Raw genomic sequence first — 23,962 nt, forward strand, 5'->3', positions numbered from 1 at the left:
CTTTAAATGAAACCATAGTTCAGTTAAACACATACCAAAACATCTCTGCCATGCAGCATTTCACTTGTTAATGTTTTATTAACCCGATCCTCAGCGTCAAGTAGCTGCAGGAGAGAGGCTACATTAGTGGATGACACTGCAACAAAACTGAGAGCATTTGAAAAACCCTGACAGATTGTTCAGAGGATTTTATGTTGTTTGTCTTCAGGTATGTGTATTGTGTTGATTTTGTAACACGGCAACATGCAGAAATCCCCCGGTATTTTGTACATTTTGATGTTCTGAGCTAATCTGAAAATAGTGTGGCTCAAACTAAATCACACGGCGCTTTAAGACACAGCCACAGTACAGACATGTAGCCAACTGGTGAGGAAAAGACAGTAAGGTACACACACATGTGCAATTTCTTTTGGAAATCTTTGCCCACCGTGAACCAATCTCCTGGGACACACTTTTTTTTAAAAAAAAGGAAAAAGACACATCTGGAACAACAGTCTGGGTCTGTGTCTACGGGCTCTGTGTGTGTTTGTGTGTGCATCTATATGTGTGTGTGTGTGTGTGTGTGTGCGCGTGCATCCCCGTTCATGAGTGTGTGTGTGTGTATTCTGCTGTGTTTTACTCAGCAGTCGACAATATGAGTTCACCTTCTCCCCAGAGTGAAAAAGTGGAAAACCATGCTGCTATTTGTGTGTGTGTGTGTGTGTGTGTTTGTGTGTGTGTGTCTGTGCACTATACTCATCTACGCTCAGGCAGTGGGAAGTGTATGTGTGTGCTGAAAGGAAAGGCTGGAGGCTTTATGTGTGTGAGTGTGTTTCTTTCTTCTTCTCCCTTAGCGAATGCCTATTTCTAGATCGGTTTGAGGGTCAAGGTTTGGCCACCGGTGGAGAAAAGCTGTGTTCCCATTTAAAAGGGAAAAAAGCTCTCGCTCTCTCTTCACAATGAAAAGAAGCCCGAACACACATCATCCACTTAAAGCCTTAACCCTTGCTCTGCCATATACCTCCTCACTGCACAGATCAGATCAATGTCCTGCGACAGTAACAGATAGTGAGATAAAAACATCAAGTCCTGCCATTCTGACGTTTTACTGACCATTAAGTCAAATTGTCGCAAATTAAATTCAAATGCGTCTTTATTTGCACAAGCCAGGGGCAACTGAGCAAACGTAATTGGTGTTGCAGTGATTTCATCAGAGATAAACTTTGGAGCATTAACCCTTCGCTCGCCTCGCAGTCCCTCAGAGAAAAAGGCTTCTCGTGAAGCCAGTTGGTGGAGCACTATTTAACACAGGAGGCGATATGAGTAATTCAATGTTGCAGATGAGGAATTTCTAATCACGAAGCTTTACATGGTCATATCGGCAGCGTGGCTTAGGAGTTCATTTGAGCTGCTATGAAGTGAGAGTCATGATGACGGTGATTCAGACTCACAGGTTAGCACAGGCTTTAAATCCATTAATGCAGCATCTCTGACCTCACTTGTACGTTTCTCAATGGAACTCTGGCGACCCGGGGCCGTGGTTATTAAACTTTTAAGAATTACACTTGAAAGAGTCAACTTAGAAGAGGTTCTTAGCTGACTTTGAAGACACGTTTATCAAGCCATTAACTCCTACTTTTATAGAGAGATGAAGGACGAGCATAGTAGAAGTTTTGCTTCAGTCACTTGGGATCTACTCCCACCCAACTACAGAGACTTCTGTAGTGTAAGAAAATTGTTCGCTTGAGAAGTAGCCCTAAAAGTGAGGGATTTGGCATCAAATAAAACAAGTTTGGCAACATGGTGGAGTCTGGTTTATGGGGTGTCATAGGCTGAGAAATGAGCAAAGACATCTTCAAGATACTCCCCTTTAGGGCATTTTTTCAATACATGGCACTTTTCAAAATTGAAAATCAGCATCTTTAATTACTTCTGGGTGGCTTTGACTTTTAGGCATGGCTGTTGCCACTTGGTTTGTTTTAAGAAAATGAGAATTGATTCTGCAGAGCAGCAGGACCTTGGAGCCAAGATAAATGTGCGATTCCAGCCTCAATTCAGTGTGAATACAAACTCAAGACAATACATATGAGTTAGGCAGAAAACTGTTTTGTCTGAAGAGGGAAAGGAAGTGTTAAAATGCTAAACAAATCACAAACTAAGCAGAATTTAGATGACGGGTAGTGACAACTTTCCAACCCTGTTTGTGACACTGAGTAGAGTTTGCAAAGTAATTGCCCCCGTCCCTCTCACTCGCTTCAACTGGCAGATATTCTCAGCAAGAAATAATTGTGGGTGGCATGTTGAAAAAAAGCTTAAATTCATGAGAATTGAAAAGTTGCACTATTGCAATTTAATGCTCCATAAAACCGAGCAGAGCTGGTTTGTGCTGGTTATGATGGGATATATTTTTTTGACATATTTGGTGATAAGTTTGATGATTATAGGTAGTTTTAATTGCAATGTATGCATCGAAACAACAATAATAATAATAAAGATAGATGAGATCTTTATTATTACTGTTGTTGTTATTGATCTGTTGGTTGTATTTTATGTACAAATGGTACCCTAAAAAGTTCATGGGTCTAAACTACAAAGAATTGAGATCATATAATCTCTTCTCCACAGTAATTAAAACAGTTTAAAACTGTTACAAAGAATGAAAAAAAGGAAAAAGGAAACAAAAATCTGTCTCATCTTGCAATAAATGAAAAATTAAGAAATTGCTACGAAAAAAGCAGTTAATAACATACTGCATTTTCCTCTATGGGATGAAAGAAACATTTCTAAGAAACACTTTCCATTAATTCAAGTATTCAAGTCTTGTTTTTGTGCCCACCATTTCCAGGTGTTATGGTTATAAAGTGATGATAACATCTTAATCAGGTATTCAGTCTAACACATCAGACCATTTAAATGCAGTCATAATCAACTCAAATTCAAATGAAATCAAAGTGATTTGACATCCAGTAAAATATTATGAACTGTGTCCCAAAGGAACCCTGAAATAATCACTTACATTTTAACACTCCTATTCCTCTAAATCAGACTGTTACTATTAATTAGTCTATTTGTACATTAGACACATATTGGATAGAAAGATTCCATTTTAAGTGGCCATGAATTTTAATTATCTTTTAAACCTTGTTTAAAAAAACTAACAGAAAACCATATTGACTGCTTGCTTAGTTGATTGGTTAAAATGTAATCAGTTCTCAGAGGAAAACCATGAGCCAGGCTGCTCCTTTTGAGTCGGCAACATCTTTTCCTTAATTTCTAATGTAAGAATGCTTAAGAAGCACTTCTCAGAAGAGCGCTGCACACAGTGGAGGGCCTTGTGCTCATGGGTTGTTGACAGACCACTGCACTAAAATAAATGAATACATAATTTCGATCTGGAAGTACTCTGATTAGGAGGAAATTAATTTCTTCTCATATTTTAGTTTTCTCACCATATTTTAAAACAGTTTACTAGGCTGAGATTAAAAAGAAGTTGACATTAAAAAGTTTCCCATCCTATTATGTCTACCAAAGCTGGATGCCCCCTACTTCAAAACACATTCGGCTGCTCTCATGGTTACATAGTGCATACGTTTTTGTGGTTCTCCCCCGCCATAATTCTGTACCATATCGATCTCAGCCACGTCATCCAAAATGGCAGCGTCCTCATCGGCGAGCCGTGAGTGGTTGCTGAAAGAGCACAACCATGTTTGCAGATTGTCAAGGGATTCGCAACATCCAGATGTGATTCCAACTGTGAACTTAAATGGCAGATTCGGCTGCAGCCTCACGCAGCCGCAGCATCGTGGCTGCGCCTGCTGGCAGTGAAACAAGATTGAGGGTCAATTTCAAAACGCAAATTAATAACTCGGTCGGTGATATGCATTGACTGTGCCGTGATGGATGGATCCGAAACAACTGTATGAAAATCATTACTGCAGGACATCTTTGCACAATTTGTCCAACCGTAGTTTGAGTGTTCTTTGTGAAAATCAGCTCTCTGCACACAATAGTAAGTTTTGAGATGGATGAAAGGCTTCTACCATCACAACCAAAGTAGCTTCAGGCCAGGTTGAAATCATAACCAAGATTGACTAATGTTTATGGATTTCTTCTTAGTGTGAGTGTGAGTGTGTGTATGTGTGTGTGTGTGTGTGTGTGTAGTGGGTGGAGGCTATCTGTGACTATTTGAGGAAGAAAAAAAAAAAGGAGCGAGACTGAGGAAGAGAGACTCAGAGAGAGAAGCAGCGAATCTCTGTGGAGTTGTTTTGGTCATGGTGCTTGAACACTCTGATTAATGCTCATAGAGAGACACCAGATGGAAAGAGAGAGAGAATGAAAGGGGAGAGAAGGAAATTTGGGGAGAAGAGTACCGTGGAAGAGGATGATCAGAGGGAGAAAGGGGGAGAGGGAACGGGGCGGATGGAGGCAGGAGTTGGAGAGAAAAAAAGATTAGACTTAACACATGGAGATGATGAGAGAAAGCGAGAAAAAGAAAGTGAAACTGAAATTACACACCAAAAAAGAGGATCCTTCTGTGGTTTTTGTTCATGGCAGTCATTCTTTACTGATTTATTTACTCTGATCTTTACTCTGATTTATTAGAATCCGACAGAAATTTCAAATATTTAATGTTTTTTGTGATCAAAATCACTTTAAGTTGTTTTTGAAATTCATTATCAATTAATATTTCATTTCCAAATGGAGGAAAAACTGGGTTACTTAGAGAAACAATGCACTTAGATGCACTTTAACCTAGATATCATAAATCTATATATTCATGCAGCAGAACAGCAGATTCCCTTAACCCCAGCCTTATCAGAAGACAGATATCCAGCTGTGACGTGTATTGTGAATACTTTCATCCTGCCACTCTGCCGTCAATTCTGTAGTCTTTGTCGTGCACATGCATATCTGTAAAAAGCTAATTAGAAACGCGGTTGCATCTATACATGCCTAGAAATTGGCATTCTCCAGGGGAATCTAGCAGGGGAAATCTGATTTCTCTGATCCTGTACCTCATGAATGAAACCTGGTTTCACAGCTGCATGATGTTTGACACATCAGCTGTGCATGTCCCTGATAAAAAAAAAAGGGGAACGTGGCTCGATAGCGCCGCTATCGGTCAGGAAATCCACAGAGTACCTCTAAATGCAAAGCCACTAAAGTAACTTCCACTGGTAATGATAGCTTACAAGCGAAGGACAGACAGCGTTTTGTAAGCAGCGTTAGGAGCAGACCTCTATTTAATGGAATATTCTTAACATTTGCAGGTATGCTACAGCTGAGTAGTAGTCATCAAGCCTAAAAAATTACTGTAGTTGGAAAACTAATGTGGGTTGCACCTCAAAGTCGTGGCTGCTGTCTGTTAGTGTTACTGTGAGCTTATTATAGTGACATTACTTGTTTATGCAAATACAATTTGTGGTTTGATAGGCTGTATGCAAAGAAAAGAGCCAAGGACATTCCTACTTGATGCTAGATGCTAGATGATACATTTCTCCCTTTTAGGAATTAATTTTTCTCAAAAGAGGGCTCAGGACATGCTTCTCTCACGGTAAAGATCTGAGGGGATCTGAGGGGCTACGAAGCAAGTTCCACATAGCCAGGCTCGGTTATAATTGGTATCACAACGGTGATGATACATTTTCTTTGTTATCCAAGGTTTTCTTCATCGGGCTCTGTGTGTGTTCCCATAAACAATGGCATGTGGCACGTCGTTTTAGTTTTCTTTCACGCTAAACGGAGCAATCATGGACCACCTGCTTCAACCAAGAGGAACAGGTCGTCATAATAGAGAGCTATGAAAAATATAAAAAAATGATTACAGCAACAGGCAACAGTGTTGCTGCAGCTAAGCCAAGAGAGGAATAATGGCAGAAAAATGTTAACTGTGTGAATTTATAATTGAATGTACCTATTTGTTATGCCAGTCAATGCACACCCAAATGCCTACCATTTATTTTTAACATTAAAACTGCTCTTTTTCCAAATATTGATAATATTTGATGCATTTAAACGTTTGTATTTACAGTACATCCCATAATAAAGACTACAGTGAAGCACCAGCAGCGTAAAACAGACTTGGCAGAAAATCCGGATCAAGCATAAAAACATAATCCAAAGTGGTCTGTAGTTGCTGTGCCTTCATCATTCTTTTAGCGTATGGATGATGTGCTGTGTAAAATTTAAAAAGTTAATATAGCCTGAAGCAAACTGGAAAAAAATGATTTGCTGCATCACCAACCGAATGCTTCTAAGTTTCGTGTGGTAAAAACCTCAAAGCAATGCATATCGTTTGTGCTACAGTAATTGCTTAGTTCAGTAACATAACTAACATAAAAGTTGCATATATAATATATTCACTCAGCTAAGAATCTATATTGCTCATAGAGAATATCGTCAGGAAAAGAATTACTGAAAGGGCAGCGCTTTTTATAGCCCATTTAGATCCGAAACCCTAAGCATAAGGTCCTCCAGAGCAGGTTAGGTGTGTATTCTAAGTTCTAGCCAGGTTAAAAGAGAGCCATCATCGTGACATAGACAACTCTGGCTTTAGGCTCAACATACCTCACTAACCCATTAATCTTGCTTCATAGCACAGCCCTCTGTAGGCTAGAGCAGGAAAAAAAAACATGTAATCCAACTTCAATTGGACTGTAAAACAGAAAAACAAAAAATCAGAGAGTCATCCTTTTAAAATGTGCTTTAACAGTGCTGCTTTTGTAGCATTTCAATTTTTTAAAAGACTTTGTCGATGCTGAAAAGGCTCTATGCAAACTATTTGAGCATGATTCTACAAAGAGCATCAGCAAAAGTGTTCATTATCTCACCAAGATGGGGTACAAACCCAGAGAATCACTTTTAGGTTAAAAGTCTTGGAGATGTGACGTTTGCAGAGGAGAGAATTTTGAAGGAGAGAGAAGAGGAGAGAAGAGAAGAGGGGTGGGGGAGGAATTTTGGGAGATCAGTGGCAGGGAAGAAGATGAGAAAAGAGGGTTTGGGCACCATGGGATTACTCCCAAGATGCAGTGAGTGGGAGACAGGAATACAGAGAGACAGAGAGAGAATACAGAGAGACAGCCGTGTTTCTTTTTTATTTCTAGTAAAAAATTAAGAAGCAAGACAATTCCTGATGTTTTATGTGCAGCGATTTGAAAGATATATGAATATAAAGAAAATGCAAAACATATTGGAAATGATATTTGCCCTAAAATATATTTAATGTCATGTGTCTTGTTACCTTGATGTTCACCTTGTTGTCCATCCTGAATAGTAACCATAACCGTTGTCTGCCTTGCTCCTACTACTGTCAAGCGATTATTTGTGTACCAGTAAGCCAAATCAACCAAAAAGCATGGGAACAAATTGCATCTTGTTCCCACGAATTCATTAAAATGTTGGAATGAATAATCAAAGCGTGGGAATAAGTTGTATCTGGTGCACAAGTAATAGCATTTTGAGCACTCGATGTAGTAAAACGTGGCCTCAATATATATTTTTTCCACTCCGGGGCTTCGTAGGATTGTAGTCATGATGGAAAGAAAATCATAGTTATCTTTAATAGAGGAAGTGCTTGGTTGAGGGTAGGAAAAAGACCTGGTTAAAAGAAACCACCGACTATTTGGTAACAGATGGTTGAAAAGTCAGATGCTTTGTTGACCCAACTACTTATTCTCCTTGTGAAGATTTGTACCATTATAAAGGCATCAGAACACTGCAAACAAAATAGTGTTTGAACCCCCCCCCCCCTGCTGACACCTCTCAGTTGTTAGAATTTGGGAATCTGCAACTTTCCAAAAGACGGCATACCATTAAGTTTGCTCACTTCAGTAAGCAACTGGCCAGCTGGATGTATGTGAGAAAGTATGCAGGGTTTGAACCTCTCAAGCTCCTGTTTTACTCCAGCCACTTTTACTGCGTACATATATATATATATGTGTGTGTGTGTGCAACATCACTATTGCATTCATGGTGAGGCTGTCCTAAGGAATGTCACATTATCCTTATTTGGACAATTATCTGATCCCGCCTTCAAGGGTGGCCATTCGGAACAACTTTTAACGCTTCTGTCTTTGGACGTGGTCAGACAACACTTCCTATGAACTCTTCTGTTTCAAGAACACCCCAGCTTATATAAGATCACTCTACTTCCGTCTTAACTCACATCGCCACTCGCGTCAAGTTAACATAAACCCAGGTCACTTGAAATTTTTGAACAAACAAACAATCCTGTCTTTTCTCTTGTGAGGGCAGTCTCGGTGCAGAATCTGTTGGCTTTTGCACCTTGGAATTGGCACTGAGATTGGATTGAAACTGAGTGACAGCAAGAAAGATTGACACAAAGAGAAATGGACAGAACAGGAGAGAGCAAAAGAGCAGAGGAGGGGAAGAGGTAGAGATCGAGACGGAGAGAGAAGACAAAGAGAGAATGAGACAGAGGGAGGGAGTCAGACGGCATTGACCTTCACTCCATCCAGAACCACGTACAACATTCAGCACATATGGCTCCACTTAATGTGGCGAGACTTGTGTGTGTGTGTGTGTGTGTGTGTGTGTGTGTGTGTGTGTGTGTGTTTCTATTTTTGATTTACTCGTAGGAGTGTGACTATTAGTATGAGCGTGCATGCGTCCCTCTGTGTGTCTTCGATTTTGTTTACATGCTGATGTTTACTTGTGCGCCGACACGTGGTTATGTGTGTGTGTATGTGTGTGTGTGTGGGGCTGTGTGTGCATGTGCATGCCTACAAACAGTGTGTATCTTAATTGGACTCCATTCAAGTGTTTAATTACTCATTAGAGATGCTGCAAAGCAATCTATACACCAGCTTTCCCTGTTCGCTCCCTCTGCCCTCTGTGACTTCCAACCCGCAGAGACTCAAACACTTTGACCCAAACTACATGGATTAGTTCACCTCGTCAATCTGGATCAACCCATCCATATTAGATGAGGATCCTTAAGCCAGAGGGGGATGCTGATGCGAGACAGACAGTTAATAAGTCGGTCAGCCAGTCAGTCAGTTTGACACTCAGCCAGTTTTTTCACAAGAAAGATTAGTAGTCAAACAGTCAGTCATGCAGCTGGCCACTTTTTTTCACCCAGTCACTTCCAGGTAGTTGGTTAATGAGCCAGTCAGTCAGTGGGCCAACGAGCCCGATGGGCTTTTGGATGGCTGAATCAGTCATTTACATAATCGTATTGTCACTCTGCAAATCATTCTGTCTGTTAATTTGTCAGTCAAGCTGTCAATCAGAGAGTAAAAAACCCCTGCAAATCCTTGCAGATAAAGAAGTACAGATGGAAATTCAGTTACAGTTACAAGTATACTCAGTGGCCAGTTTATTTGTTACACCAAGGTAAAACAAATGACATCTAATACGTAAGTCCAGCAATAAATTCTATGAAAATTAAAATGCTCAGCATTTCTCTGCCCACCCCATTGATATCAACAATCATGACGACAGAAATTATTGTATTGGCTTGCATTATCTAGGTGTCCCTAATAAACTGGCAGCTGAGTGTATAACAAAATAAAATTCCAACAACATGAAAAGATTCAATTAATTTTTCCTCAAACTTTGAGCTAAAACAGTGAAAGTATTATCCTCTTTGTCCTGATCCTGGACTGTGGAACTTTCTACAGCATTTAGATTTTAAACGATCAAGATTATGTAACAATGCCAAACCATGGAGAATTTAGTTTAGCAGCTCTGCCCACAGAGGTCAAAGGTGCTGTCCTGATCAAATACAGGCTGGAGATTCTGTGGAAATATAACGAAATACGAAAGAATAAAATGGCAGAAAGTCACGGTGGTTGATTGACAGCCAAAAGTGTCATTAAAACTGCATCATAAAATCTTAAGAATGCATGAGTATTGATGGAATGAAAAATGAATAAGCCAGTCCCTCTCCCTTCTTTAAACATTGACTCTGTGGATACGTGACATTTCTGCAGGGTGCTGACACAAATCCTTTCTTGTCTTGCCCCCCCCCCCCCTCTCTGTGTTGAGTGATTCCTATATGTGAGCCTGGACACCAGCAATCAGTTCCTTCTCACTTCGCTTTGGGCCAACCTTGTTGATACTAATACGGCCCTGCTGCTGTTGGCGCTGTCGACGGTGCCAAAGCCGGTGCTGCATCCTAGCGAATGCCCCTCAGAAAACAAGGAGGCTGATTCAGTCATATCATGCACTCTGTCTGTCAGCTTGTCAGATGCACCGCGTGCGCCCGAGCTCTCATCTCGTCTGTCTCACTAACTCGTCCTGCTTGTCCGTCCATCAGTAGCTTTGTCACTCTTTGTCAGTCTGCCTGGCTTTGGGTCTATTCTGTCTCTACATTTTGGGTGTATGTTTTTGCTAACACATCACCAAGGTGACAATTATGCTTCCAGGGGGGTGTAGAGATTTCTTTCCGACAAGGTTTGTTATGCTAATTCAGTGCTGTGGGTGTCGGGTTGTATGTGTCTGTATGTATGAAGGGGAAGGTGTTTGTGTCTGACAGTGTGTGTATATGTGTGCATATGTCTGTGAATTTGCCAGGGATTGGCACAGGCGGCGCTTAATCCACAGGGGTGCCATGTTGCCCGTCTTGAAGAAATACATAATAACCTTTCAGATGTGCTGAATGTCACCATGGTGATCTATGAACGGCATTATTCATGGCGACAGATGTGGAACTTGTCGGAACAACACAACTTGAGCTTGGGAATGTGAGCGTGTGCTTTATTGTCCATGCTTGCTGCAGAGTGTGTACAGTATGATATTCAACAGTGTTATGTTGTGTCTATTTCCAGTTGTTTATGTGCATGTTTTCATGTAGCAGTGAGTTTGAAGAGCCAATTTGCATAATTAAACATGTGCATCTGTGTTTATGAATCCCAGTATTAGCCTGTGTGTGTTCATTTGAATGTACACATCTCATTGTGTGTGTGTTAATATGTCTCAGTGTACATGTACCATATGGGTGGATATGGTATAGTTATGTATATATATATATATATATATATATACTGTATGTGTTGGTGTATGCGTGTGTTTGTGTAGAGGGAGGTAACATATTTACTTTGCCCCACATACCTAAGCATCAATAGCAATGTAGTGGGAGTCACAGACAGGGATGACAGCATGAGAACTACCTCATGCTGAGAGAGAAGCAGCTAAAGAGTCTTAGCAGGAGGAAAATGAATGTGTGTGTGTGTGTGTGTGTGTGTGTGTGTGTGTGTGTGTGTGTGTGTGTGTGTGTGTGTGTGTGTGTGTGTGTGTGTGTGTGTGTGTGTGTGTGTGTGTGTGTGTGTGTGTGTGTGTGTGTGTGTGTCATTTTAAACATTCAAAAAGAACGAACATAAGGCAGAGGGAGGCAGGGTGGGGGGATTGGAAAGAAAAAGGAATTGGGGGAGTTAAGACAAGAAGGGGGAATGAGAGTCACGAAGACTGAAAAGAGGAGAAAGTTACAATGTCAAAAGATGTTGGTGAGCTCCTGGAGGGAAAGTGGGAGAGGTAAAAGGAAAGGAGAGCGATTAAACGAATCTGAAGTGAGGAGAGATGAAGATCGAGGGAAAGAAAGGAAAATAAGGGCGCAAAAGACAGAGCGAAGACAGGGGCAGATGAAGACGGAGAGACAGAAATGGAGAGTAATGTGGAGTTAATTGGAGAGACATTGAGAGTGACTGAAGCTGCAGCGCAGCAGGCTGAGACAGCAACGAAACTCAGGCTACTAACAGACACACACATCGAGAAACAGCCCACAGCTTCTTCTTGCCAGAGAGCCAAATGAGGTGAAATCGTGCACATTTCAGAAGCTGAATATTAGATTTTATATTTAATAAGTCTCCACATTTTTATTTGGGCATCATTGCCAGGAATAGACCATGGCTACACCGATAATGGTGTCATCTCTTTGTGGTGGCATGCTGTAGAAAGCAAACCACATGTTCATTACAGTCATTTGGAAAATGATGGTGAAGCCAGTGCTGGCAGAAAGTATCGTCCACTGTGCCTGCAGATAGAAGCTGGCAACAAAGGTTGAATTTTCCCAAGCTTCAACTGGGGAAGTAAAGACGAATTGGATTTTTAAAAATTCAAAATCGATCTACCCATGATTCATCCTCCTGTTTTTCTTGACTTTTCTCCCAAGAAACATGAAGAGATATGGAAAATAAGCAACAGTTTTTTAACGCTCCAAGAGAATAAAAGCTTTGATTTCAAATCTCAGTTAAAGTTCCCTTATAAACAAACAAAGTTATTTTTACACTCAGTGTTTCCAAGCAAAATAAAGGTGATGGCAATGGCTGAACATGACTTCCGCCATCCGTGTGTTCATGCTTATGGATGTGCATCCCTTTTGCGTGTGCATGCAACAAGTCCTCCATATGAAACACCACAATATGCTGTTTGTCTGTGTCCTCTAGAACAACACACACAATCTGTAATCTGTAAATCTGTTATGATTGAGGTTATGGTTTGGTTAGGCTTAGGCACAAAAACAACCGAAATCATGTTTGGGTTAATATCAATACAGTGTTGGTTATGGTTAATGGAGCTTTGTCGTCATACTTAAAATAATAAACATGGTTATGGATAGAGAATGATGCAAAGCAACGTAGACTGCACCGTGATAAAATAATGTCTTGTTGACCCACCCATCCACCCTGACCTCCTACCTACACTGACTTTGTTGCTCCATAATAGCATCACCTGACTTCCTCTTTTGCTCCCATCATGATCGCTCTGGCCGTGAGAGGGCTTTGTCACTTGAACGTGAACATGTAGTTTTGGGGCAGCTGCTGAAACAACAGATGCTGCCGTTCATCTCGGAGGAAAGCGTCCATATGTGATGCAAACGGAGCACTTGCAAAAACGTTGCCCCATAGCGCTACTAGTGGTTCAAAATTCTACAGGGTACCTTTAATTTCAGTGGTACTTTGTTGTCTATTGAATGGTTCTTACAGGAGCCTTCTTTGAAGCAAAGAAGCTGGATTGTCCAAGCTTCTCACCCAAGCTCAGCTGGGTAAAAGCTCAGCACAAAAAACAAGCATAAAAAGGAAAAGGACAGGTTGTTCGCACACTGACATTTGAAAAGCTCCCAAAAAACAGAATGATGAAAGGCTTCAGCCCGCAAGTTCTTTGTCAGGCAAGTGAACAAAAGGAAAGCTGCACAGACTTGTTATAATGACAGCTAAAACTATGATTACAGTAGGACATGAACCTTTTATCCCAAATCAATTTATTATGCTGTTATAATGTAGCTGTTGTTTTTAGCTTTCTTTTTGTTTATATGGATGATGCAGACCTTGTAGGTCAAATCATTGCATCATTACATCTTTTGGAGCTTCCCTTTGAAGCATCTTTTGAACCGAAGTCTCGATGACGTCTAGAAAGCACTTGCGTTGATTGACACCCCACACCCAGAGTGGTGTTTTTTCAAGCCACGGAGTGAGTGCCGCATCAATGAGAGTGACAGAGGGAGATCAAGTGGAGCTGGGGAAAAAGAGAAAGTTGCGGATGGAGACAGGGGTGACACAGTGAGAGTGAGAGAAAGAGGGAGAATGTGGGGAGAGAGCGAAGCATCCTTTGATGTTTGTTGGTTGATCCGGCCTGCTGTTTAGGACACAGGCAGGTATGGTAAACATCGGAGGCTTCTCCAACCAGAGGCTTTGATCACCGCCATGCAGAGAGATGATGTTGATGACTCACTGGTGCCAGAATACTAAAGAGTGGCCATTACACACACAGACACACACATAACTGTACATGGATATACTTGCATCTACAGTACATAAATACACACTTGCTTTCATTCTTCTGCTGCCTCTCCTAATCCGTCATTTTAACTTTTGAACCCGTCAGTTTCTACTCTCTTGTCATTGTGATGTGCGCACAGTACCATAAAGCCCTTTTACACAGACTCTTTTCAGCTGATTGTGGTCCAAGCCTGAGAATGAGCCTTTAACATCCAGATGAGAGCCAGCAGCCAAAAGCTGAGTCCTTCAGCTGCATGTGGCTAACCTCACCAGACAATTCAATTGCACTGAAAAAGTGAGGAGAATCTGTAAGACATTGAGGGATTAGGAATGAAGTAAACCATCATATCATATTGCGCAGGTTTACACGCAGATAATATTTTTTAAAAAAGGCTTGAAGCGGCGGAACAAAAAACTGAAAAGAAAAGAAATGTACTGAACAACATTCATTTCAACACCAATCTGTTTTTATTGACGTATTGTAAGGTTCTTTCTTGTTCATGGAGACACAGCTGGGCTTCAAGGCAAAAGATATCAAGTTTTAAAGATATCCTTCTTTAACCTAATTATCAAGTTGTCCTTCTTTTGGTAGTTTTCCTTGTGAGAATTATAGTGACTGTCAATACGCCAGAAATGTGAAAAAGCAATCTGTTTCCGGAAATGAAAGATAATCAAGTTTTATCACCCGGAAAATAAGTATATACACTATTTCTTGTCCTGGTGATAAGAATTTACACAGAATGAGTAAAAGGATTAGTGGAACGTCCTAATTTTGCACTGTACTTTGCTGAAAGCTACCTCAAAGCCACTGTGTGGTGAATTTTGTGTTACTGTATTTCAGCATCTGTCGAATTATTATGAGGGGATAAAATCTGAGGACGTTTTTGTTTGTTAGAAAATGAGACAATCCCTTTGAAAATTGACTTTATTTTTTGCTTTGCAGCCATAAATTCTCAATTTCCTGAGGTTGGATTCATTGATGTGGGAAGTGTCATGTTGTCTGCAAGTTGTGCAAGCATGTCTTTTTTGATGCTACAACTTGGGGTCATCAAAGTCAGAAAATATGAAAATACACACAAGCAGTAGGAGCTTTAAAGCAGCTATTATCAATATTTTGATGGTAACAATGTGTAATGTTAGAGGCTTTGAGTAGTGATCAACCTGCAGAGAATTATCACCTGAATCTGCAGCTCTCCTCAGCTTTAAGGAACTTTAAAGAGCATTTCAGCTCATTGTTGTAGCTGTCCGTCCCACAGCTTTACTGCTTTGGCTCACTCTCATTGCTGACCACTCTCAACAGTGATGTCACAGTGTGCTGACGCACCTTTGAGCACACTGCTACATCATTGCAGTAAAGCGAGTAGTTACGCCTTTTAAGTTATCAGAAAAAACTAAGTTACTCTTTAATGACAATATCAAAATCATGAACATTTGTAAAGTTTATTTACATATTTTAATGTTTAAATAATGCAAACTCTGAGGTCCAGTCACAAAAATGCACGCTGAAAGAAAGGCACACTAATACCTGCATTAACGACACACACAAACACACACACACACGAGTTCTGTGAGGAGGAGACATGCCGTAAGTGTGAGTGCATTCCCATGTCTTTTTGGCCGGTGCAGTGTGTGTGTTTAATTCTAAATGACACACAGCCTGAGAGAAGGGGATGCAGAGACACACACACTCACCCACACATAAGTGCATACCCACATGTACTGTTTAACAGCTTGGAGTGCGGTGACACACACCTGCACACACACACACACACACACACCTGCACACAGTTTCCTCTCGACTGGGCATATTAGGAATGCAGTCAGTGTCACAGGAGCAGGGCAGGGCGCTGAGTAGCTTAATACAACCTAATGTATCCTGGCACATTAGCCCTTTCTTAGATTGAGCATCCTCACTCATCGAGACCCACTTTACCAAGCTACCATTTAACCAAACACACACACACACACGCACGCACACACTCTTGCGGCATTCAAACACACACATACACTTCATCTTATGCCCAAAGTATTAATGCTCAGAAGACAACCATCCATAAATGTATCAGTGCACAATCAATAGGCAAAGCACATTTGTCTCAGATGGAAGGCCACAGTCGTACAAATTGAAATGAAAGACAGAAAAACTCCTCCTCCATCTGTTCTTCCTCCAGCTGGCCTCCTCCTCCTCCTCTTCTGCTCTTTCTTTCCTCTCTCTTTTCTTCCCTTTTTGTCTTGTTTTACTCTCATATCATGCAGTCTCATTATCCCTCGCTCGGTCCCCCTCCTCTCTCTGTCTTTCTCTTTCTTTTGTCCTTACTCCACACATGTCTCCATTCCTCCCTTACCTTTTCTCTCTTTGTCTCCCCCCCCTCCCTGTTCTTCCCTCTTAGCCCTTTTATTCTCATTCTGTGCATCTCTCCCTCTGTTTCTCTCTCTGCCTTTCCCCTTTAGTTGTTAATCAGAGTTGATTGGGAGCAGAGAGAGCCGAGAGGAGCTCCCCAGTGGATCAATGCCTCTAAATGATCTGTTCAAGGATCCCTTTAGAACCTGCAAAACTCGCTCTGATAGGGCACCGAAGCATGAAGGCGCTCATTTCACATCTAACTCACTTCCTGATTTGCCCTCTGGGAGAGAGATAGGACTGCTGTTATAGGGATAATTTGTCCCAAAGCTAAATATTCCACTAACCAAACGTGCTTAGACCAAAATGTCTTCATTCCAGGCAATCAATTACTGCCAAGGTGAGGGGGGAAAATGATGAATTTGTTTAAAAAGCTCAATCTGCGTGTGTGAGCGCCATCTGAGACGTCGAGATTGCCCGACAACCAAGTTTGTTTATGCTCGTTTGATTGAAGACATTTTCCTGCGTCTCAAATTTACTGAGCTTCGAGAAACAAGATTTGATAACGTATGTCGGCTGAATTTTAAATGTATTTGCCTTGGTACATTTGAAATTAAATTGATTGTACCCGTGGTGAGCGAAGATGTTAATGGGCTTGTTTGAGATGAGTTGCGGCTTGCCTGGAGAGTAGGCAAGAGTGGTCGAATGCAGTAGGGCGAAGTATCAGAAAGCGTGCCTGAAGTCGAACAGCTTGGGGTTGGCTTGACTCGCTGGCGGGTTCTTTGTTAGTGATTAAAAGGATGCAATAGAAATTCCAATAGTATTTTGTGGAGATGGCCATGATGAACACCATCTGTGGAGGTCATTACTAGCAGCAACACCATTTCCCTGACTGAGTTCATTCGACAGATCACTTAACATCTGACTATGTTAGGTTTTTTTCTAATGAGTCAAAAGCTATTTAGATAAAGATATTAAAACAGAATTGCAAAGATACAATAAATAAAACTAAAATGAAGATCATTAATAGCAGCAGTGATGAAGGAACTGCAAAATGCCAAACAATGTTGAATAATAACTCCCGCTAATCATTAGATGAACAGGCTAAAGTAAATGGCACCTATACTTCCCCCATCAGTCCCCTCAGATCAGCATACATGAAGAGCAAACTTAATGAGCATGAAATGAACACTGACCTGCTGTGTTATTAAATTTAGGCAATTTTTCTGTTGGTGCGAAACAAAGTTCTTCAGCAGGCTCTTTATGTATGATATGCACAACAGCTAGTGCAGACAGCAATTGCAAATTCCCTGACCATTTGAGAAGACTGATTGTAATGATTGGGTTTAACCTTGAGAGTATATGAGAATTGCTAGAAATAATACCTCCCTACGAATGAACACTCAAGTGTCTGTTCATTGTAAAACAAATCAATACGGGGTGGAGAACACTGCATGTAACCATCGAGCATTTGGAGAGAAACTGCAATGCCTGGCTCTCAAAACTGCAGGCGCCTTTGTTCCGCAAGATTTAGAGGAGAGATCTCTCAGAGTCGGGCGTCCAGAGTAAGTCGGACAAAATCACGAACCATCATGCAAAGCTCTCAGCAAGACGGCAAACGAAATTACGCACGTTTGAGTCAGTCTGACTCATTTCAAACAAGCCTAATGACAAGCACCAGAGGAAGTGGCCAATACAGACACGGACATATGCATATGCCCACAAACTCATTTGATATTACTCCACACTATCACACTGATGAATTTTAAACAGCCCTCGAAATGTTAGATGTTTTACTGAAGAATGTCTCAAAGTGAAACTTGGATCTTGAATGACTGTGGGTTGTTAAAGATGCAGAAAAAAGGAGTTTATCAAGTCATACCCTTGCGACATATTATTTATGGAGTGCTAATAAATAAAATACCTCAAATATCAAATATTTAAAAACTACTGATGTATTGTATTTTGTGCAGTTATGAAAGCAAAATTATACATGTAATAAAGTCTGTATGTATTGTAAAACTTGTGGTTAAACACTGAGTACTGATTCAGCATTCCACATTCAAGATGTCTATTGTCACTGTACAAATACACTTATGTAAAATCCTTTGGCATTAGATATGAAATATTGATCAATGTCACTCTTAGAAACTTTTGCTGATAGAAGTCATAAATTTAAGATGAAGGTCTCCTATTGGGGATGTAAGCATGAGATTCTTCAGCATAATAAGTCCTCACCATCCCACGCAGAAACCAAAACCAACCATGAATTGATTCTGCTATCACATATTGCCTGTACAGCCTTAAGGCTGGTATAGAGTAACTTATTCATTTGTGCCAAACACATACCTTGTTGTCCTAAAATCATTAAAAAGATATAAATGAGGCATGCTGTTGCCCTGGGTGACATGTTCCAAAAACATGAGCACTGCCGTTTGAGTTGATCTCCAATACATCATACATGCTGCCGTGATCACTCACCAGAGCACAACACGTGTGTTGGAAAGCAGCTGGAAATAACACTTGCAAACAGCTGTTTTAAGAAATTAACTTGCTTTTCATAAGGATAGAAGTGTGCATTAATTTTTGAAGATTTACATCTTTGGAACAAATGAACGAGCCACAGACTTGGAGATTGGAAAAATGAGAACGTATAAAGAGGCGGACTACATAGTGTTGATCTTTTAATGGTATTTGTTGACAATAACAAAAATATAGAATATCGGCAGCCTTATCCTTAGGGGCAGACTGTTTCACTTCAGTGACCTCAAGATTGTAAACAGAAGTTCCTATAAGCAACACTGGCAGCAAAAACATAAACAGAAATAGAGCCTGTATTATGTAGGGAAAGATGGAGCCATGTGTTTTTAATATAGATCATGACTCCTTTCCAGACACTGTTGAAAAGGGAACTGAGGAGTCACCATCAGAGTTCAAGCACTATTTTGTGTATTCTATATCATAGTTGCATTTATTTCACACTCTCTTGCCAAATGGGGGAACATAGCAAGGACAATTAGCACAATAAACACCCTCTATAATGTGTGTACACCAATATTTCTTCTTCAGTAACCTCTGACCCACTTCTACACACTAACCTCAGTGATCCGAATGTGTACAGAACTAAGTGGACATTTACTACAGCCGGCTCTGTGCACTGCTTTAGGGGTTGTGATAATAATGTGTGCTCTCTACCATCACATGACCCACTTCTCCTGAGTATCATAGTAGAAGGCTCAGTCAAGTACTCTGGAAAAAAGAGATACATTTCAAACATGTTAATAATTCCCGTGAAGCATAGCCTGCCGAGCTTTATTAAAATAGAATTGGTTACTATGCAAACTTTTTTTTTTATTATTGATTCCTTCTATTGTTTATTAAATAAGTGAAAAAAACACCCTCTAGGATGTTTTTGCTGCAAATTGCCATGACTCAGGTGCTTTAAACACCCTCTATCAGAAAGGATTTGTTGAAGTGTCCTTGAGCAATGTACGGAGTCTCTAAGGGTTCCTGTTTTGTAGCTGTCTGAGACCTTGGATCTCCTGTGGAGATCTGCAAACACAAAAATGTCCAACAGTGAGCATGCAATTTCATATAAATACAGTCCACGGCAATACTGCACTAAGTGGGCGCTCGCTGTCCCCTTTATGCTGTGTGATCATACAGAAATCTGATATATGTAGTAAATATTCATAGTATTGTAGAAGGTATATAGGGTTTTATTCTCTGAAATTTATGCGTCACGCATTTTACCTCCGCAAACTATTCCCAAAGCCATTTCACCTCTGATTCCATGCATATTCTTGCGTTTGTTTGTGATTATTTTTATTCATGAAGAAATTTTAATCTACTGTTTCCTTTGTGTCCTGCAGATTCTGGCACGGAGAGTACAGGGTGGCAGTGAACATTAATGACTATTTGGACATCTACTGTCCTTACTACGAGGGTCCTCCGTCCCACGGGCGCATGGAGCGCTACATCCTGTTCATGGTCAACCACGAGGGCTACACTTCCTGCCAGCACAGGATGCGCGGCTTCAAGCGCTGGGAGTGCAACCGTCCCAGCGGTCCCGACGGACCCCTGCGCTTCTCAGAGAAGTTCCAGCTCTTCACCCCCTTCTCGCTGGGCTTTGAGTTCAGGCCTGGACACGAGTACTACTACATCTGTGGGTTATCAGCTAGGCAGTGTGTGTGTCTTTCTGTGTGAGAATGGGTGCGCAAGTGTCGTCACAGTGTCCGTCTGTTTGTTGTGTGTTTGTGTTTGCGTGTTAGCCACGCTGCTGTTCAATATGCATTTGTAAATGATATGTAAATATGCAATCAACAGAAGTTGATTGAGAGAGTTCTCAAACACAGCCCAACACATCGCTCCCACAGCCACAAGCGTGCATAAATACACCTTCTTTATCTCTCTAACTCGCCCTACTCCCTCTCTCACTCTCTTTATTTCTTGATGTATCTCGCTGCTTCTGTCGAGATCATAAGTGGTGTGCTCAGCAAAGTGGCAAAAATGTCACCAGGCGTAGTTTGTAATCATTTTTATATTAGCTGTATTGATGTTTCTCCTCACTTCAACAAGTGATGTATTAGTATCACAGATGGGCCTTGCCCCCTGAGACTGGTTTTCTGAACAGAGTTAAAAAGCTATCATTCCCCCACCAGGCATGAGACAAATAGTAGCTTCAAATTACTCTTAAACATTGTTTTCAGCTGCTCTGTGTGCCAGATGGGTGGGATAGATTCGCCGCATCCGGACACTTTGGAGCAAGATCAGTTGGTAATCACAGAAAAGCACGTTAAATTGACTTTCAAAAGCTTTGCAGTCAATGTCCGAACTTTCTGGCACCGAACAAAGAAGTGCCACTCTTTCTCTGTGGAGGCTTGCGAGAGCTGTTAGGCTTGTGAAAACATTTGCCCTTCGGAATCCACAGACCAGCTGGGAAAATATGTAAAAAGAAAATGATTCTTTTGAGAGAGAACAGCCATAATTGACACAGTCACAAGAGGTCACTTGTCAGGAGAATGTATGCATAGGTTGTTTTAAATGTTTGAACTAACTATTTATTCTGTCAGGGAAGGACAGTCTCGGTCCACATGCCATGTGGTGACCAGATGAAGTGAGCATTATAATCATTATCATTTATCTCCATAAGTTGTAATTTGATGACATGACTTGATAGCCAAGTTATCTCATTAGTCAAATAGTTTGCTTTTGTGTTACTCTCTAAAAGTCATACCAAACGTTACCTACATTGGTATCTTGTGCAGAATTTGTCGAAAAGACAATGATTCTACAGCAGACTCAACCAGCATTTCTGCCGCTATGCAGCCTGGCCCAGGTCTCTTCATTTCGCCCCCTGTTACTGCTGCACAGCTGCCTGAAAACTGACCTCAACCTTTTTAGTAGGAGATGATGCATTCTCACCATGACCCATAATGGATTGAGGGTCCTCTGCCACCAGTTTCATGTCAGCATGCAAGTGCCATATATTTCTTTGTCGAGATTGTTTGTCCTTGGACTGTGGCTCCGACCTTACAGTGATATTCTCCTCAGTAGCAGCAATCAGCCAACGCAAAAAAGAACCTTGACAGATACTGACACAGGTTTGAATTCAATTTGCTGTAACATTAATATGTTCAGATTATACTTCTAATGCAGTAACCTGATTTTGTACAGTAATGCAATTACTGAGTGCCGAAACATATTGCGCTGCGCTGCTGAATTAGTGTAACTTTTAAAAATGAGTATTAAGAATTTGTAAATATTCCTTTGCCCCGGTCTGTTGTCTGCACTGTCACAAAGACACAGCAGGCGAGAGTCAGAGAGCTAAAGAGGCAAAGATAACAGCCACCCGATGTCCTACTGCACTTTTCCCAGTCGGCTCACACACACACTCAAACACACACTCTTTTGTTTTCAGCCTCATGTAAGGATGGACAGGGCCCCTCATGAGTTGTATAGTTGCTGACTATAGTATTGTGTTTCTGGGACCCCTGAGGGTAGTGTGTATTCCACGAGATTGGAGTGTGTGTGTGCGTGTGTGTGTGTGTATGTGTTGTGGGGGGAGGGCTGGTTGTGGGGTCAGTTGTCAAGTGATTGTGAGTCCGTGAAAGGCCATGTCCATCATCTTGACTGACAACCACACACATTTTTTGTCTCTCACTGCCTCTCACATGCACATACCAACACACACACGGTCACAAACACATGCGCAGGTCAGTATTAATGTGAAACGAAGGCGTGCTGGCAGTTTTAACAACTCTCTTCGATGAGTGTGTGTTTACGTGCGAGTCTCCTCACCACAGATACTCCATGAAGTAAAACACATTGATCTTTGATGGTGATCTGTGGCCAGACCTGTGTGAGTGTGCGCCCATGTGTGCACATTGGTGTGTGTATTTGTCATGAGGTTGACATGTTGACAGGTCTGCTCCACCCCTTACTTCTCCCAGCTGCCATCTGATGAGGTTGAGTGATTTTCAATGGGTTTTCAGGAGACATCAGATTGTGGATGTGCTGGGAAACAGAGACCCTGGGAGAGCCGATAACACTTTTAAAAAATGGCAAAAGTGAAAATTGTTTGAGGGCACAGAGAATGGAGGAGGGTATATAGTCAATCTGTCCACTTCTAGCCCTTCCTCCCCGATATATTGCCATTTGTTAGAGAAGTGGTAGGAACCCGAAACAAAGACACGCAACAGGAGAAAAAGTTCGATACAAAGCTGGCGGGGCTTCATACTATATACTTTTTCTGGGCACCAGAAGGAGGGTAGGTGGATGATCTGAAGGAATTTGAGGCAACGGAAGTGGGCTACGGGGAAGGCATAAAAGGGTAAAGGAGGTGAAGGGCAGAGGGAAGGATGGAGGGAGGAGTTGTGGGTAGAAAGAGAGGGAGGAGAGGGCAGAAGAAGGGTCAGATTTATTTCCTGTGCGCTGTGGATCTTGATGATGGTCCTCTTTCGGGTCACTGTGGGCTCTGACTACGCGGATTTCCTCAAGGGAGAAGGCCAATAGGTCTCCACGCACACTTCTGCAAGCACCCCTGTATTCACACATTCTTTTGTGCATCCTCGTATGTGTGTGTGTGTGTGTGTGTGTGTGTGTGCGTGTGTGTGTGGGTGTGCAGTCAGAGAGTTGGTCACCATCTCCTTTAAGGTCTCCGGCTCTATTTCACATCACACTGGGGTGGGACTAAAAACCCAGATTCAATTTCATTTACTGTACTTTGAAGTTTGAATCGCAGTAACTTTTAAAAAATTTTCCCATTTTTTTGGTATTGAACCAGGGCATCACGGTGGCTCAGTGGTTAGTACTGTCACCTCACGGCAAGAAGGATCTTCGTCTGTGGGGAATTTGCATGGATTTCCTTCCTTATTCCAAAGACATTCAAGTCAGGTCGATTTGATTTCCCTTTGGTGTGAATGTGAGTGTGACTGAGTCCCCGTGTGCGGGCCGATTCCTCACAGACTTGTTTACATTGCCTGGAGTGCTCGGTGTGTTTACAGGAGTTCACAAGCTTCGGAGCATGGGTTTAGGAGAATTTAAAAGGACGCAATATAATAATTGTTCCAACTGCTTGAAGCAATAAATGTCATCAAGAAACTAACAACCTGCATTAATGACTGCGTTAATGTTGAATCATAACAAATTGCTGACTGTTAACTGAGCATCAACATAAAGAAATAACTTCCTTGCTCTCTAATGCCTACTCTTGATTTGCCATCTCTTACTAAAATAGTTTCAGGTTAAGTAAAGCTTTGGAATTTAACTGCATTATTACTTAAATGGTGTTATTCTATATTTTTTATTGTCAACAAATCCCTTGAACAGACCAAAACCAACAATGTGTTAGTCCGTTAGTACTTTCTGACGTTGCTAACCTCTTTGTACCACCAAGCCTCAAGAT

At 41.3% G+C, this 23,962-nt stretch overlaps 1 protein-coding gene across 1 annotated transcript in view; it reads left to right on the forward strand.

Moving 5' to 3' along the window:
• efna2a (ephrin-A2a) overlaps positions 1-23,962 on the forward strand; it is a 70,541-nt gene that overhangs the window by 44,342 nt on the left and 2,237 nt on the right. Inside the window, exon 2 of the mRNA XM_070842822.1 lies at positions 19,929-20,221. Coding sequence (XP_070698923.1) covers positions 19,929-20,221 — 293 coding nt within the window. The remainder of the gene's footprint in view (positions 1-19,928; positions 20,222-23,962) is intronic.

This window comes from Pempheris klunzingeri, chromosome 13, assembly GCF_042242105.1.
Source record: "Pempheris klunzingeri isolate RE-2024b chromosome 13, fPemKlu1.hap1, whole genome shotgun sequence".
Lineage (NCBI taxonomy): Eukaryota > Metazoa > Chordata > Actinopteri > Acropomatiformes > Pempheridae > Pempheris > Pempheris klunzingeri.